The sequence below is a fragment of the Gopherus flavomarginatus genome, chromosome 7, assembly GCF_025201925.1.
Source record: "Gopherus flavomarginatus isolate rGopFla2 chromosome 7, rGopFla2.mat.asm, whole genome shotgun sequence".
NCBI classification, from domain to species: Eukaryota; Metazoa; Chordata; order Testudines; family Testudinidae; genus Gopherus; species Gopherus flavomarginatus.
In genome coordinates this window covers 63,440,084-63,458,949 of record NC_066623.1, presented here as the reverse complement: position 1 = coordinate 63,458,949, position 18,866 = coordinate 63,440,084, and the positions used below count along the sequence as shown (strand labels likewise).

At 43.1% G+C, this 18,866-nt stretch overlaps 1 protein-coding gene across 1 annotated transcript in view; it reads right to left on the bottom strand.

Annotated features, from left to right (window-relative positions):
• HMCN1 (hemicentin 1) overlaps positions 1-18,866 on the bottom strand; it is a 316,507-nt gene that overhangs the window by 171,503 nt on the left and 126,138 nt on the right. The window contains exons 12-13 of the mRNA XM_050961493.1: positions 3,996-4,137; positions 3,437-3,564 (exon numbers count right to left, since the gene is read on the bottom strand). Of these exons, the coding sequence (XP_050817450.1) occupies positions 3,437-3,564; positions 3,996-4,137 (270 nt within the window). The remainder of the gene's footprint in view (positions 1-3,436; positions 3,565-3,995; positions 4,138-18,866) is intronic.

Genomic DNA, 18,866 nt, shown 5'->3' with positions numbered 1-18,866 from the left:
TCAGGATGGATGGTAACACAGTGCGAGCCACACTTGTAGGGGCCTCAGTCTCAGTCAGGCATGCTTGACCACATACGTGCAGGCTGCCATATGTCCGATTAGCTGCAGGCAACACCTGACTATCATGATGAGGTATTGACGTGAGGACTTGGGTATGTTGAGGAGGAGCCCCAGCCTGTGAAAGGCGTCCCTGACAATTGTCACTTGGGACTGGACCTCATCCTCAGATCGACCTGTCCGTAACTAGTTGTTGAGGTACAGTGTACATTCAAACTTGCCTTTTTCACAGGAAGTCTCCCACACCACCACCACCATGCACTTCATGAACATGCAGGAGGCTGTGGACAGACCGAATGGGAGTACCATGAACTGGTAGTGTTTTTGATTTATTACAAACCGGAGGAAGCATCCGTGTGCCGGATGGATGGCGATGTGGAAATAAGCGTCCTTCATGTTGACGCATGGCATGTTGATGCATACCAATCTCACAGATCCAGTGATGGGATGATAGTGCTTAGGGAGACCATGCGGAACCGGAGTTTGACCATAAATTTGTTGAGTCCACGAAGGTCTAAAATGGGTTGAAGACCCACTTTTGCCTTGGGGATTAGGAAGTAACAGGAGTAAAACCTCTTTTCCCCTTAACTTCTGTGGAACCTCCTCTACCGCCCCTATCTTGAGGAATGAACAGACCTCCCTGCATAAGGAGATGCTCGTGAGAGGGGTCCCTGACCAGGGACGGGGAAAGTAAGTGGGAGGGAGGGAAGGAGGAGAACTGGGCTGAAGCTTGCTGACCCTGATGTTCCTTTTCCTTAACTGCTGAAACCACCAGAGAGCAGGGAGTTTGGTGGTAGAATAGGAACTCGCAGCCCTTGGATGGGGTGAAGTATTTTCTTTCCACACTCCTGGCCGTTGGTGTGATGGAGGCTGGGGTTTGCCATATAGTATTATAATTGCTTTGTATGATCTTTATTAGAGAGAGAGCAACTCTGGAGGGACCTTCAGGAGCCAGGATGTCCACCATCGGATCCTCCTGCTGGACTGTTTCCTCTGCCTGGAGGCCCATGTTGAGGGCAATCCTGCGGAGAAGCTCTTGGTGAGCCCTATGTTGATCGGTAGTGGTCCTGAGACTGATGTACCAGCCACCACTTCGTCTGGGGAAGAAGAGGACATGAGCTGCCTTTGGTTGCCCTCATGCTGACCCTCCTGCAAGTCCCCATAGGCCTGGGCCACATTGGGGCATGATGGGGCTGCCATCTCCTGAGGCATGGTCTGACTTGGTAACACCACAGGCACTGCTCTTGGGGATCCGAGGGTGGCCTGGACAGCATGGCCCCTCTCGCCATTGAGACATGCCTATATAGCAACCTGGAATGATGTTGCATAGAGTGTCCGGACCTAGAGGCTTTGGAGATGGTGCAATGTTGCTGATGGTAGGCCCATGGGGTCCAGAAGGGCCACTGTCCTGGAGGTGGCCACTGTGGCTGCCAAGTTGAGTGTGAGTCTCTGCTAGCCATGTCCGGTGCCTGCTGTAGCTGGAGAGATTGGAGTCAGCTTCGGAGCCAGAGGATACTGACAGAGAGGACCAATGAGGTGCCAATCCTTGAGCAGTTGTAGGGTGCCATGAGGTATAGGCCAGGGACCAGTGCCTGGATGATCAGGACTGTGAACAGTACAGGGAGTCTTGGGACCGGAACTGGTGCCTCTCACGCAGTGCTGGGGAGGTTGCTGGCACCACACTCCGGTGCCAGGTGACCGATGGCATCATGGAACGGTGTCTAGATGCTGATGTGGGTGTCGCGAGTATGTCCGCCTCCGGTGCTGAAAGCTCACGTTGGGTTGTGGGTGCAGGGGAGTGGCATTGCACTGAGCTCAAACAAGAAAGGTGCTGTGAGCGGTGCCGAGTCGGTGACCTTGAGCAGCACACCATTGCTGGTTTCCCTCTGGATGGCACCCTCCTGAGTGGTGCCAGAGGCTTCTCCTTGCATGGGAGGGGATTTGGCGCCAACAGCTCAATGACGTCCTTCCCTGCCTCGAATGTGTCAGGTGTGGAGGGGTGTTCCAGGACCTCCTCCAGACACTCATCGCCACTGAATTTGCTGGGTACTGGACTCAACAGGGCCTGTGGCACTGGAGTCAATAGTGCCATTTCTTGGCTCAGGCCCGCAACCTGTCTTTGCACGCCAGAAGCCTCTCTAAGCATCTTGGTAGCTCTTTGGGGAGAGCGCCCTCTTTCCCCCTTCTTATGACATTTAATCAGTTCCGGAAAGGTCGATCGGTGCCGAGATTGGGCGGCCTGCCTCGGTGCCAGTGATTTACGGTGCCTGGGCAGTGCCAGATCGCACACCAATGCCGGGGCACTTTGCCCCGAGGAACCCAGGCCCGGTGCCGGATGGTCTCGGGACAGTAGTTGTAGCGCAGCCTCCATGAGCAACTGCTTATGACAAAAGTCTCTTTCTTTCTTAGTGTGCAGTTCGAAGACCTTGCAAATTTTGCAGCACTCAGCCTGACGCACCTCTCCCAGACATCGGAGACAGGAGTTATGAACGTTGCTATTAGGCATAGACTTGCGGCACATGGAGCAAGCTTTGAAACTCTGGGCTTGCGGCATGCCCTGCAGCACAAGGCTGGTGCTGGAACTAACTTCTAGACACCTGAATACAACTGTATGTAACTATCTGATAACTATCTAAGAACAACTCTAACTAGAAGACTGAAAAGCTAAGGATCACTCAACAAGAGAAAAAATGTTCCAACGCCATCACAGATGGTAAGAAGGAACTGAAGAGAGTTTGGGTGGCAGGGTACTATACACAGTCATAAGGGCGCCACTCTAGAGGGCTCCCCTGCCGTCTCAATGGGAGCTGCTAAGGGAAAAAGTTTCCAACATCCGTGCACACCAATCTCTCGAAGAAGTCATTTTTCTGCAGGGACGCAAAGAAATATGCAGGGGACATAAATTCTGCACATGCGCAGTGGCGCAGAATTCCCTCAGGAGTAATACATGCACCAGAGAGCTGGTCTAATGTTAAGGGTGATAGATTAAAGCTATCCAGTGGGAGGGATAAGAAAAAGAGAGAAGTCAGCTGAGCCCCATTTGCCTCCTATGTTCACTGGCAGATAGCACTGCTCACTGCAGATCTAATTTTTTAACACATTATTTCTTATTGTAAAATTAAAACTAAGACAAACAGAAACATGAGAGTCTTAAATGAAGAAACAGTAAGCACCACCACCACCACCTTTAACATTATCAGTATTTACAGCTTGTTAGAAAACAGAGGGAAAATTTGTTCACATTTTCAAGATTTTTTTATTTTTATTTGAAATTTTATTTCATTAGAAATGTTCTGAACAGCTCTACCAATATTATTCAGCTTTTCCCCTTAGATCATCTGTTTTTTAATTTCACTTCATTGTTTCTTTTTATACTTGCCAATGAATGTGAGGGTAGAAGTCTGTCCCTCTGTCCCAGCTGAGTTACTGGCCAAACAACCATAAAGTCCTGCGTCTTTTGGAACAGCCTTTTTGATTATCAAGGTGCCTTCTGGGGTCAACCTATATCTGGGGAGAAAAAAAAGAGTATTGACAAAATTCAGTAGTCATTGAGAAACCAATCTCATGTAGTAGCAACACCATGTCTAGATTGTTTTCATATATGCATGTGTTTTGTATAAATAGTAACTTTCCATCAGAGCATCTCAAAGTGCTTTGCAAGCATCATCAAATTAAGTCTTGCAATATCCTCGTGAAATGGGGTTATCAGAATATCACCATTTTACAGATGAGAAAACTGAGATTAAAGGGCCAGATTTTGGAGTTTACTCAACTTCCTTTCCCCAGCCCCTCCCCCAAGCACTATTTACAAATCTCAAAGGCCTTTGAGGTTGGTAGGAAATTTTCATTCAGAACATTTCATAATTCCTAAATGCTAATTCTTGAACACTATCCTCCTCAAATAGAAAAGAGGGAAAGTTGCAAGCCCATTACCTTACCTGTTTGATCCCATGATAAACATGTCATTGTGTGTCCAGACAATCTTTGGCTTTGGATAACCTGTTGCAGAACACATTATAGATACCTCGGAGCCTTCTGTAAAAGACTGATTCTTAGGTGATATGACAACTTTGGGTGGTTCTGTTAAAAATAAAAGAAGAAGAACAACAACAACAACAACAACACTGAAATATCAGCTTGACTTTTATGATGTTCAAGTTTACAGCCATCTACAGAAAACCTTGATAATAAATTACTCTATACACACTTCAGACACATTCTTATGATGGAAAACACCACTAAGAAAGGACTGACCAGAACTTTTTCCCCCATTGCCTCTTTTTTAATACTATTGGTGATTCTCAGATCTGCATGAAAAGAGTAACAAAGCATCAGATGCTGCTCTAAAGTATAAATAGTGATTATACAGTTATAGAATCCCTTTTATCTAGACTGGTTCTCAAAATGTTTCATATTACATACTTCTTAAACTAGGGAGGTCTTCTTGTACTAGGGAGGTCTTCTTATACTAGGGAGGTCACCTCTCCTCCCAATTGCCCAACCCCAAGTCTTGGCAGGAGACATGCGGCTAGATGAAAAAGTAGTATTAAAGACAGTATTTAGGTTACAAACAGAAAATAAACCCACATATTCATTTATTTCAATTTGTTTTAGAATGTGACTGTCCAAATCTCAAATGCAGCAGGTGCCAGTTTTACATGCTTTTGAGTGTTGTTACAAACTTAAAACCTGAGCCAGGTTTACCAAAAAGATTCACCAAGGCTCACAAACCTGGGCTGACTTATGAACAAGACGTGCCAATTTATTACTTTGTGTGGAAACTATGAGAAACTCTAGTTTCAATGGCTTCAACTCCAAACCAGGCAAAATTTAGTCACTTCAGCTGTGTGTTTTGTGCGTTTGTTCCAACCCAGATGTAAGCGTGAAACTCATGGAGTGGGAATCCACAAGAAAGGAGACTTAAGAAAAATCTATTAAAAATCCTTGAAGACTAAAAGACCAATGAGTTCTGGATAACACCCCTTGACTATTTAGGGATAGGGGAGCAAAGGACCAGCAGGATGTAAGTAGCATTTAGGCAGCTCATAGGCTTTCTGGCAGCCCTCTCTACAGGGATACATTTAATCCTGGGTGACAAAATTAAATACAGACTTGAAATATAATATTTTTAAATGAAATCATCGGCAGTCATAGTGGAGCCAGACTGCATCTATGGTATTGATTATACCCATACTGTTATCATGGGTTCTCTAAGGGAAGAGACTGATCAGATTCGATGAAGCTGCGCAACAATGCCCTAGACTGATTTCCCCAATAAAGCCAGTAGACTATCAATACAGTTTATTCTGGCAAGTGATGAATCTGCTCCTTTTACAACGCAGCCTCACATGCCTTCACGCACTTTTAGGGGAGAATCAGTGCCAGATGATGGAGTATCAGAAGGAGAAGAATCTTTCAGGAGTAAGTGCTGATGATTCTCACTAATGCCTTCTACAGTAATGTTGCATTTATTTCACCACCACCACCACCCACTATTGGATTAGCAGCATTTGCCTCCATTGCTGCAGCCTGTGTTACAATTGCCTTAACTGCATCTTTACAATCAGCGCCAATTGTGTACCATCTGAGGTTTAATACATGTCTTTCTATTCTCCTTGCTGGCAACCACCAATTACACTGAATAATCAGGGTTCGGCAGTTTAGGTATTAAGGCGAAAGTGGACTTCAACAGCCAAGTTACAAAGACCAGGATGCATACTGCTAAGAGAATCACTGCAATTAAAGCCAAGCTACAGACTGTTAAGGGTCACACAGTAAATAAATGTGTAGCACACAGGTGTGATGACATCATGTCTTGGGAGATGTTGGGGTAAAATCTGCACTTGTGCTGGAAAATATACATACGTTTTTGCTGACATTAAAGTAACAGTGCAACAAACAGCAACAGCAAAAAGATTTTTAAAAACTCATCTGGGACTCCAAGGTCATGCTGAGATGGTCACAGGCTACTTAATCAGCATGGGCGACTGACAGCAGCATTCTCACAGTCCCAATATTTGCCACAGTTTAATTTTTTCCTTTTAACACATATAAGAATTTGTCAAGAAGAGACGTAATTTACAGGTAACACACAGTGATACATCAGTATGTATACTCTCCCCTTCCTTCCCCTTCAGAGAGTAAAGGTGGCCATTTATAGCCATACTTATATATATGGGGGCCTGTATTTGCTTCAATGGGAAACGCTGCCAAATAAGGCCCAGAGTGTATTGCATATTATTTTATTTTATTGGTTAAGGGGGAAAAAATATGTAAAATATTAGCACAATGCTAATACGAACTATGCATTTGTGTGTGGGATAAGCAACTAAACATAGTGGAAATTAGGTTATGATGACGGCATGATTAACAGCGTAACTCTTCCTAGTTTAGTCACTGGAGATCCCTCCACAATTAGTTTAAGATGATGTGAAAAGAATCAATTTACAGCAGGAGTCGGCAACCTTTCAGAAGTGGTGTGCCGAGTCTTCATTTATTCGTTCTAATTTAAGGTTTTGCATGCCAGTAATACATTTTAATGTTTTTAGAAGGTCTCTTTCTATAAGTCTACAATATACAACTAAACTATTGTTGTATGTAAAGTAAATAAGTAAGAGTAAAGTAAAATGTTTAAGAAGCCTTATTTAAAATTAAATTAAAATGCAGAGCCCCCCCGGTCCCCATGGCCAGGACTCGGGCAGCGTGAGTGCCACCGAAAATCAGCTCGCGTGCCGCCTTCAGCAGGTGTGCCATAGGTTGCCTACCCCTGATTTACAGGATGAATTTTTTTCCTGTAAATTTCACATTCTTCTTCCTTAAGGGATTTACATCTGCAACCCATTTGATGACCTGCATCCTATCTTTCCTTAATACTTATCAGGACCATTCTACACTTCTTTTTTCTAGAAAAGAGAAGTCGTTCATTACACATTGTTACAGGGCAGAAATAACATGTAAATCCTCTTTATTCATAGTACATCACTACCTCGATAACACGCCACCTGATATAACACGAATTTGGATATAATGCAGTAAAGCAGTGCTCGGGGAGGGCAGGGCTGTGCACTCTGGAGGATCAAAGCAAGTTCAATATAACACGGTTTCACCTATAACGCGATAAGATTTTTTGGCTCCCAAGGACAGCATTATATCGAGGTAGAGGTGTATGTGGTCATTCAATCAGTTAACTACATGGCAACTATTATATATTTCCAATGTCTTTACTATGGGCTTGTCTACACGACCGCTTAAGTCGATGTAAGTTATGTTCCTTAGGGGTGTGAAAAAGCCACCACCCTGAGCGATGTAACTTACATTGACTTAAAGCGGTGTCTACACCACACTATGTTGGCGGGAGAAGTTCTCCGGCCAACATAGCTTCCACCTCTCATTGAGGTGAAGTAATTATCTTGACAGGAGAGTGCTCTGCTGTCGAAGTAATGAGTCTTCACCAGACATGCTGCAGCAGTGCCGATTTAGTGTGGTAGTAAAGACAAGCCCTATGTTACTGTAAAATAAATACATGACAGTTTCTATCCTCTGAATTGGAGTACAGCTTATAGGGTAATCACTTAGGGTTATACCCAGCCAAAGTACCAACTGATCATATAAGTTTATAAAATTAAACACTGCAATGAAGCCCTCTTTGATACATTTTTGCATAACATCATTGGCCATTTTCATCAATATTTTTAACATATAATAAGGCATCACTTATATAACACTTTTCTTGCATAGATTTCAATATACTTTAAAGAGGATGGTATTACTGTCTCTATTTTACAAATGAAGAAACAGAGGTAAAAAAAAAGTAAATGATTTGCCCATGGTTACAGTCTTCTTAGTAATGGTATGACTTTTACATAGAAGGGTCTATCAAGAAAGTTACACATTTGGGGCAACATAGGTTGGTCAGGACATAAGCACTATTAGTCAGGCCAGACTCATATTTGAGTTAACACAGAGTCTGTACCTCGAATGGGCTGATGAGACTCCTTAACCAACTTGGATTGTAAAAATTAGCCAACTAAGTCTCACTACCCCTGCAAAGCAGGCAAGTACATACCATCACCACTGATACCAGAGGCTGTATTGTTGCAAACATCAGGGATGCCACAATAAATTCCCAGAAGGGTATCTAAAAGTATTTTTGAAGTTTAGTTAGTGGGAACATTAGCATGTAATTTTAATGCAGGCTTCTGGTTAAGTGTGTTGTCTAGTGGTCAGAATAGGGGGATTGTATTCAGGACTTCATGACCATGTCCAGCTCTCTCAAGGACTCATTGTGTGACACTCAACAGAGCTCTACGGTCCACAAGTAAAAATGTATGCAGAGTTACATTGCCAAAGGCAACCACCACATTTGCATATATAGGGCAAGGAACTAGTTAGGGCAGCAATTGATTTACATGTTACAGTTTCAGTAAATGTGGACATGCATGTAGTTAAGCAAATTCCTATGAATTTTTGCTCATGAACTTATGGTCTCTTTTATTAATGTTTTGGCCTTAACCTCCTAGTTCTTCAGCTTCAGCCTCCCAGTTCTTCAGTTTAACTATCTATAGAATGGATATAACAACACTGTCATGACTAGGATGTAGGCTATCTGACCTAGTGGCTGGAGCAGAAATCAAGCATCAGAATCAGGTTACTGGGAGGCACAATCTGAGACAGACCTAGGGAGGCCATTGTCTGTCTTAAACCCAACAATCCTAGTTTTGCAGAGCACTCATCCTGTCCAGTAGGGTCTTAGCACCAGAAGTGGCTTTTGTCCAGTGAAAACGAGAGGAGGAGACTTTGCATACAAGATGATGCCATTGGGGGCAGACCTCCATGTGACGTGACACAGACAGGGGCGGGTTCACACAGCTCTATACATCACTAACTCCCATTAAAATCTCCAAATAAAGCTTCAGTGGTATACAGATCTTACACTGGGCCTCTGCAGAAGTTGAATTTCACCTGAGGATTTCAAGCTCCATTGTTGTCGGTCCCGCACTTTTTGCTGGCACTAATGCTCATTAAAACTATTTCAAAAAGTTAAAATTAATATTTAAAAACCCAGAGTGATTTTTAATTTTTAACATGGAAAAATATTGTATACTTCTATTAACAGAACAGGAAATATATGGCATAATGTACAGTATGAACAAATTATTTCACAAAAATATTTTTCATTCCTCTAAGCAACCTTTTATCACGCTCTTTCACTGTACTTTTGGAAAAACCCATTTGGATAGTAGTAATTGAAACAGTATTTGTACATAATCATATGACTCTTTAATAGAACATGAAGAAGGACAGTCTTGAAGCACCTTAGAGATTCAGTAATTCTTTGTTGTCTCTTTACCATCTCAAACAACAATTCTTTGGAAAGGCATGTGATTTAAATTGTTCACATGACTAGCAATGCAATAAACAAAGACAAACAAGTTCAACAAATTAATTGTGTCCAAATCAAAAGCTATCACACAAAAAGGCAATAATTTTAGTGACTTGCATAAACATTTTGCAAATTTTGCCGATAGGGTGTGATTTTTGCAAAATTCACTTCTACGACATACTGATCATACTAACTAGGCAAATCTCAGTCCTTGCAATCTGGCCTACCTGCAACCAAGCAGAGAGCCCCATTATCTTCAAGAGGATTTCACAGAGACATCGGTATCTGCCTATATGGATCAGACAGCTTGGATCAGATACCAGGATTAGAGCCACTGTGTTCTGGCCACTCACTATAGGCCTGATTCAATTCCCACTGGGAAAGAGTCCCAATTAACTTTAATGGGCTTTAGTTTAATAGTCTATTTTCAGATGTGAGCAAGTATGTATCATATGTCTTAATTTAAGTGGTAGGGCACTGTACTTTTGGCTCAGAAGACTCATCTCCACTTACAACCATGAAGTGCTATGTGGTCAAAGCATGCCATAGAGGGATGCCTGTGAAGTTCTGTGTGGCCATCCATTTGTTAAAAGATCTTTAATTCTGCATTTATAAGTGCCAGGATGGAGGCACACAATTTTGATCTTCAGTTATTTGAACATCTGCAGTATGTTAGTGTCATGAATGCACATGCCAAAAAACTACAATAAGATCAAAACCTGCTTGCAACAGATATTAACATATATGTTGCTGAGAGAAAAGGGAGGACAGAGTTAGGATGATACTGTGCATTCCCACCACAGACTGGTATTTCTACTTTGAAGTCAATTCTGGCACAGAATCTGGGTTGGATCCATTTCTAGGAAAGATTATCTTTATGCCTATGGACATACACAGTCAATATATTTTCAAAAGGAATCTTTCCTTCTCATTTGACTTGAATTAGCTTAGATCGTATTTACCAATATGCATTGGATTTTCTATGGTTTCATATTCAATATTCATTGTATTATTTCACATTTTTGGATTGTGAACTAGATGAAAGCAGCTGTGTAAAAAAAAGGCACACAAACACAGTTCAGCTACTGTTGCAATGAAAGGTCTGAAGAATAGACTTGTTAAAGTATGTATCAAAATCAATAAATAAGATTTATTAGATACATGCAGAAGACTTCATTATCAAGTTACGACATTGAATGGATTGGCCACAATTGAATGCATTTAATTAAAAGAAAAGTACAATCTTAGGGAATAGTTCTCCTTCTCTGATGCACGGAAGATGCATCGCATATTAATTGTTGAAAAGTTAATGTATTTTTTTGCAAGAAGGGGCATCATGGGAACATTAATATTAAAGTGAGCCATATTCACCATTATTTCTCTAAGGCCCTCTCAGAATGCTGAGGATTTCCTCTTCTATCCTCCTCTTTCCTACGTCTTTCTGCATACAAACACCCACACTGTACTAACCATCATCCTGGTTGAGGAGAAGTGGTTCCTCCAAAGCCTAACCAGATTCCAGAATTAGCTATGGGTTGCTACACAAAACAACATGAGGCACCAGAGCATGCTCTAAACCCTAATGTCACAGCAAGAAAAGACCAAAGTCTGTCTCATTCTTGGATCATTGTATGGCAATGCATTATGGCATCTGAGAGGAGAGTAGCTGGCCTATCCTTGTCCATGGATTACAAATACAATCAGTCCTCCTTTATTTTACTTTCATATGTACTTCTAAAATCTTCTGCATTTACCAGACATCTCACTTTGGAAATGTCTTCCTGGCCATGTCCCACTATTCTATCCTCTATGAACTTATCTAATTTTTTTTAACCTAACTACACTTTTGGCCTTCACAACATCCCATGGCAATGAGTTCCACAGGTTGACTGTGCATTGTCTGAAGTTGTGAGAAGTGCGAGGGGACACAGAATTCATATGGCCTGCATATTTCCGTGCCCCCTATCAGAATTTTTTTTTTAAATCGGCCAGGGGACATGCACCTCTTTGCCAGGAGCGCATCTGTTCCAATATGCCTGGAGCAGCCTCAAAAACAGGAGAGAGGGAAGGGAAGGTAGGGAAGGGGGAGCTGGTCATGCATGCCTGTGTGGTTAATCACTGTGGGCAGAGGGGGCGCTGGGCATATGTATGAGCCAACAAGCGAGAGAGAGAGAGAGAGAGAGAGACTCTGTTCCTCTCGCTTGCTACGGCAGCTCGCTGGTGTAGAAGGGTAGGGCTTTTTATTATGCACAAGGCAGGCTATGTCCAGGAGGCAGCGTAGTAGCCTGCCTGCTAGTTAATTGATCTCATTCTCTGATGCACAAATGTAGCAGCCTGCCTGTGTAGTAACACTGTTAAAGTTACTGTTGATGGTTAATTGATCTCATTCTCTGAGGCAGAAGTGTAGCAGCATGTCTATTGTTCTTATTGTTAGTTATCTGTTCCCATTCTCAGTCAATTCCTCCAGGAGCATAAAACCCATAAGAGTTTTAAGGCCCCTACATTGCCAGAGTAATGTAAAGGAGCCTTATTATAAATGATAGTAAGGGAATCGTCAGCTGGGAAGATCTATGTGCTTTTTCACTTTTTTCCTGTGCCAAAGTGGCACAACGGGGTTAGATTACAGCTCAGGATTTATTTTACTTAAAAAAAAAAAAGAAAAAAAAAGACTTTGAGGGCAAATAAAACATTTACCAAGCAGTCAATAAAATGTCAGGATAATCAGAACCAAGCACTTCCCAAAGTACCCAGCCAGGCCCAGGACAATGATTAACAAAACTGTATGACTTTCATGTGTGAAAGTATGAGCAAATAAAATGACATTCTACTTTTGTTTTTGTTGTTGCTTACGGTGTTCTGTAATGTGATTTAAACGAAAATCCAGGATTATAACTGAAATGCAGGGTATTAGCTACCAAGTGTTTGTAACTTAACTTTCATGTGTTTAGGAAATGCTGAATAGTTACTGTGACTTTTTTCTGTATTGTAGGTTAAATAAATTACCCAAACAATTGAAACTGGTGTGATTATATTGCATTATTTTGACAAATAAAATATGCAGAATTTTGAAATTTTTGGCACAGAATCCTCCCAGGAGTAGCCATTCCTCCATCCCTCTAAGTTCCTCCTCTTAAAACACTCATCTTTCAAAAAGCCTACAGACTCTAGTTCTTCCCCATCCCCCAAGGAAATGCTAACAAACTGACAATACAGAACAGGAAATCCAACCCCAAATCATAGAACAAGAAGAGATACATCTAGTCATTCGGTCACTTGGCTTTTTGTTGCATTTAATTCCCCGTTCTTTATCTTACTTTGTTTCCTTCAACACATAATCTCTTTGGAGCATTGTCTCTTATCTTCTTACTCTCTGTAAAGTGCCCAACACACTTTGAATACTATAAAAATAACAAATAATAATAACTTCTTTTTGAGGGTCATACGTGACAAACAATTACGTGTTGGAAGTATTTGATGAGAAAGCTTTGTTTGCTTAGCTCTTAAATTGTAATGCTCTGCAGATGATCTCATCCAGGGAATATTATCTGAAGAGGCTTCACAAACCTAAGCAAATGCAACCCACAGAGAAGCTTAACAATGCAAACAGAGACTTCACTTAGATTTTTCCCCTAATTCCCTTTCACTGCAGGTAGGAAAAAGACTATTTCACTATATGATCTAGCAGGAGTGATTGAATGAGAAACCCTGGGAGAGAGAGACATTATTAAATTTGTGATACTCACTAACTTCCCAGAGACAAGTAGGTGAGATAATATATTTTATTAGACCTACTTCTGTTGATGAAAGAGACACACTTTGAGGGTATGTCTACATCTACAATTTTGCAGCGCTGGTTGTTACAGCTATATTAGTACAGCTGTATAGGGCCAGCGCTGCAGAGTGGCCACACTTACAGCAACCAGCGCTGCAAGTGGTGTTAGATGTGGCCACACTGCAGCGCTGTTGGGCGGCTTCAAGGGGGGTTCGGGGAACGCGAGAGCAAACCGGGGAAGGAGACCAGCTTCGCCGCGGTTTGCTCTCGCGTTCCCCGAACCCCCCTGCAAACCGCAGGGAAGGAGACCTGCTTGCTCGGGGGTTCGGGGAACGCGAGAGCAAACCGGGGAAGGAGACCAGCTTCGCCGCGGTTTGCTCTCGCGTTCCCCGAACCCCCCTGCAAACCGCAGGGAAGGAGACCTGCTTGCTCGGGGGTTCGGGGAACGCGAGAGCAAACCGGGGAAGGAGACCAGCTTCGCCGCGGTTTGCTCTCGCGTTCCCCGAACCACCCTGCAAACCGCAGGGAAGGAGACTTGCTCGGGGTTCGGGGAACGCGAGAGCAAACCGGGGAAGGAGACCAGCTTGATTACCAGAGGCTTCCTCAGGTATGCTGGGATACCTGCTTATTCCACGGAGGTCAAGAAAAGCGCTGGTAAGTGTCTACACTTGATTACCAGCGCTGGATCACCAGCGCTGGATCCTCTACACCCGAGACAAAACAGGAGTACGGCCAGCGCTGCAAACAGGGAGTTGCAGCGCTGGTGATGCCCTGCAGATGTGTACACCTCCTAAGTTGCAGCGCTGTAACCCCCTCACCAGCGCTGCAACTTTGTGATGTAGACAAGCCCTTAATGTATAGAGAGCTCTTCTTCAGATCTCTGGATAGGCTGCTCAAGCAATCTCTGACCCTCTCCTCCAAACACATGTATTTCCTGTGTAAGAGGCTAACTTCAAAAACCAGTGTAATGACTATCATTGAGACTGCTGTGAATAGTAATTTAGCAGTAGCTGAGCCATCCAGACATATGGCTACCTACTGATTTAATTCTTTTTTATTCAAAGAACATTGACTTTTGTATCAAAGAACATTGCTGGGAGTTTAACTGTTTTATTTCCTGTTTTGAAAAGAGTGGAAGTACCATAACGATAAGAGACTTTAGCTAATAACTTTAGTTAACCTTTTCCAAGCTGTGTATTTTAATTATCTTAGATAGCTCCCAAGAACAGTTTAGAAAGAACCACTTTGCGAGACTGCTTAATATTTTAATTTTTTTAGGGCTCAATAATCTTGCATTTCCCCCCATTTCAAGTATCAACAAACGAGGTTGCAATACTCCAGTTTCATTATCTTTTTTTTTCTTTTGTGCTTCGAGGATCTCAGCATTGTATTATGGACTATTCCTTTCATTTTATATGGAAATCTGCACTATATTTTTGGAGTTGGGGATGTCATGCCAAGAGAATGAATGGTACGTATACAAACTTATTCTATAATGTCTTTTTTCCCTGTTATCCTTCTTTTTCTCCCACAACTGCTGCCAAACTGCATTCAGAATGCTTAACCTCTTCTCTCTCCAGCACAGGGGAATATTAATGCTGGGTTGTCCAGCAGAGAGTACACCAAGGATATTTTGGGCAAAAGATTCCCCAAAAGAAAAAAAGTTTGATTTCCCTCTTATACCACTCTACATTCACTTTCCTGGAATTACTTCATTACACTACTATAGGTGAGCAGAGATTCAGGCCCAAAGACTGTGATTAGATATCAGGCTGTGTTCAACACTGCTTGCTGCCCTCTAGGATTCTCAACCAGGGCTAAACATGGTTTTGTCCTTGTTGTGGACAAGCCCAAACCATGTATAGCAGGGGAGCCCAACCTGTAGCCTACTAGAGCATTTCATAAGGCCTGTGGCCTGCTTCAACAGACCATACTCAGGGCCTATCCATTAGTGTTTTGTCATCACGTTTACATCATTTTAGTTTACATAAGTGTGTAAATAGACAACAGTATACCTAGAAACAACCTATCTAAATATATGTGAAGCAAGCTGAACTTACAATATAAATCAATACAGGTGACTTTAAATCTTATTAAAATATGTAGAATCTGTTTGTCCACACAAAGTTGTGGTTCTGTTTATGTGGCCCTTCTGTGTGATAAGGTTGGGCACCACTGATGTACAGTACGCCCAGGGCCAGATTCTAATCTTGATTCCGAGTTGCACTGGTGTAAATCACAGTGATTTATCCAAACCTGTTGCCTGGCATAGGAATGTGGCTGACCTGTTAGGACAAGAGGTTGAGAATGCTTTCTTACAACAGGTATTCAACATAGTTGACTCTGTCTGCACCATCAGGACTGAAATTGTTTCAAATGCTATCTTGGCAGGAGGTAGGTGGGGGAAGTTGTCATATTTGACACCTAATGTCAAACATGCAGTTTTTGTAGTAAAGTGTCCACAGTATGTTCAATGATTTCCTGTATTGGGTACCACTGAGATCTTTCCATCACAGTACCACTTGTAACAGGCTGTTTCAAACCTTTCAGTTGTGACAAGAAAAATCCTATTTGAACCTTTACAAAAATGCTTAGCAAAATAATTAGACAATAAATTTGTCAGACTATTGTAACTCCCAAGGAGATTACCTAGATTCCTGGGGCTTTGTCGGCTGGCAGCTCAGGGAGAAGCACTCTGTCCCTGGTAGGGAGGGGGAGCCTAGGCAGACTCAAGTCTGCCCAGCAACTAATAGGGAGCTCAGGAAAAGAGAGAAGCCATTTTTTAGTCAGTCTGGAGCCAGGCAGGGCAGGGGCAGGACTGGCTGTGTGGGGAGCTGGTGAGTCTCAGGCCTGCATGCAGGGTTCCCCCTGAGAACTGGCCTCTAGTAACCTGAAAGCAAGATCTCTCAGCTGGGCTTTTCCCTCTCCACTGATGACTCCCAGTTTGTAGAGTTTTGCTGGGAAACTTCCCCAATCAGTTAGCCCTTCCTAGGTGAGACCAGTCACCACATGGTCAGCTCTGCTCTGGCTGCTAGTCCAGGGCTGCTGCCTGCTGTGAGTGTGTCTGGACGTTGGGCTTGTCATAAACAGATAGCTAAGGGTTAATGTCTCTTTCACCTGAAGCACCTGACCAGAGGACCAATCAGAAAACCGGATTTTTTCAACTCTGGGTGGAGGGAAGTTTGTGTCTGAGTCTTTTGTCTGTCTGCCTGCTTTCTCTGAGCTTTGGAGAAGCAGTTTCTACTTTCTAGCCTTCTGTTTCTAAGTGTAAGGACAAAGAGATCAGATAGTAAGTTATATGGTTTCTTTTCTTTGGTATTTGCATGAATATAAGTGCTGGAGTGCTTTGATTTGTATTCTTTTGGAATAAGGCTGTTTATTCAATATTCTTTTAAGCAATTGACCCTGTATTGTATCATCTTAATACAGAGAGACCATTTGTATGTATTTTTCTTTCTTTTTATATAAAGCTTTCTTTTAAGACCTGTTGGAGTTTTTCTTTACTTCAGGGAAATTGAGTCTGTACTCACCAGGGAATTGGTGGGAGGAAGAAATCAGGGGAGATCTGTGTGTTGGATTTGCTAGCCTGATTTTGCATTCCCTCTGAGGGAATAGGAAAGTACTTTTTGTTTCCAGGATTGGGAACAGAGAGGGGGAGTCACTCTGTTTGGATTCACAGAGCTTGTGTCTGTGTATCTCTCCAGGAGCACCTGGAGGGGGAAAGGGAAAAAGGATTATTTCCCTCTGTTTTGAGACTCAAGGGATTTGGGTCTTGGGGTCCCCAGGGAAGGTTTTTCAGGGGGACCAGAGTGCCCCAAAACACTCTAATTTTTTGGGTGGTGGCAGCAGGTACCAGGTCCAAGCTGGTAACTAAGCTTGGAGGTCTTCATGCTAACCCCCATATTTTGGACGCTAAGGTCCAAATCTGGGACTAAGGTTATGACATGGTGTAGCAGTGGTGGGATATAGACAGAATCCAGAAGCCAGTAGGAATATTATATTTTTCTTTTCTCTGCTAAGGGCTTTTTAGCAGAGAGAAACAGTTTGGTTTTAAAAGGGAACCAAAGAGAATTTTTTTTTCTGCTCTCTCTGGCAGTTTGTGGCTTGCATGTTAAGCGAGAAGCCATTAAGAGACTGTTAAAGGTCTTTTGTCACACAATAGCCCTCCCATTAGGAGGCAAGTACCAGCACTATATGCATGCAAATAAAGTGGTTTTTCTGGTTTCCTTTCATTGAACATTAGCTAGAGAGAGAAAGGGAAAAAAGCATTGTTGCTAGGCAGACTTCAGGAGGCAACAGAGAGCCTGCAGTTCAGAAGATAAACACCGGAGGGCACCCCAACACAAGAAAACAGGAATCATGACTTCTAAGGCAAAAATTGAGGCCGAAGAGCAATTCAAAGATGCTGAACACAGGCGACAACTGGAGCTGAAAGAAAAGGAAGAAAGCATCAAACTGGCAGCCTTCCAAAGAGAACAGGCAGCCCAAGAGGCAGCACACAAAAGAAAACTAGAAGAAGAAGAGGTGGCCTACCGAAGGAAACAAGCAGAAGAAGAGGCGGCCCACTGCCGAGACATGGAAAAACACCAAAAAGAAATGGAAAAAACAACAAAAAGAGAATGAAGAGAAGGAAAAACAGAGAAAACATGAACTGGAGTTGGCAAAAGCTGGGCTGCATGTGCCAGCCAACCCTAACAACCCGGCGCCAATTATTGCTCCACAGCACAGGAAATTTCCCACCTACAAGGCAGGTGATGACACCGAGGCCTTCTTGGAAAATTTTGAAAGAGCCTGTCTTGGGTACAACATCCCCGAAGACCAGTACATGGTAGAATTGAGGTCACAGCTCAGTGGACCTTTAGCAGAGGTGGCAGCTGAAATGCCTAAGCAGCAAATGAATGACTATAAACTTTTTCAAACCAAGGCCAGATACAGAATGGGGATAACCCCAGATCATGCCCGTCGGCGCTTCAGAACCCAAAAGTGGAAACCAGAGGTGTCATTTCCCAAACACGCCTACTACATTGCAAAAAACTATGAGGCCTGGATAACAGGAAACAACATTCAAACCTTGGAAGAACTGCACCTCCTCATACAAATGGAGCAGTTCTTGGACGGTGTTCCTGAAGACATCACACGGTACATACAAGATGGAAAACCCAAAGATATCACTGAGGCGGGGGAGATTGGAGCCAAATGGATGGAACTGGCAGAAAGCAAGAAAGCTACTGTCAAGGGGAACGATTACCCCAGGGGGCACACAGACCATAAACCCTACAACCGAGGACAGCCAAAGACCCCACATACCACCCAAGTAAAGCCACAGATACCCTACCCTTCAACCTCACCAGTCTCCAGTAACTCACCTCGGCCCAGTGACCCATCGGATGGAAGATGCTTTAAGTGTAATGAACTGGGACATATCAAGGCCAACTGTCCCAAGAACACCATGCGAGTGCAATTCATTACACCACCATCACACCAAAGATCCCCAGGCCCGGATGCCTCTCAAATACCCTTGGAGCGAAGGGAAAATTTGAGAGTGGGCGGAAAGAAGGTTACTGCGTGGAGAGACACGGGGGCACAAGTGTCAGCTATCCACCAATCCTTCGTTGACCCCAAATTCATCAACCCAAAGGCCAAAGTTACAATTTA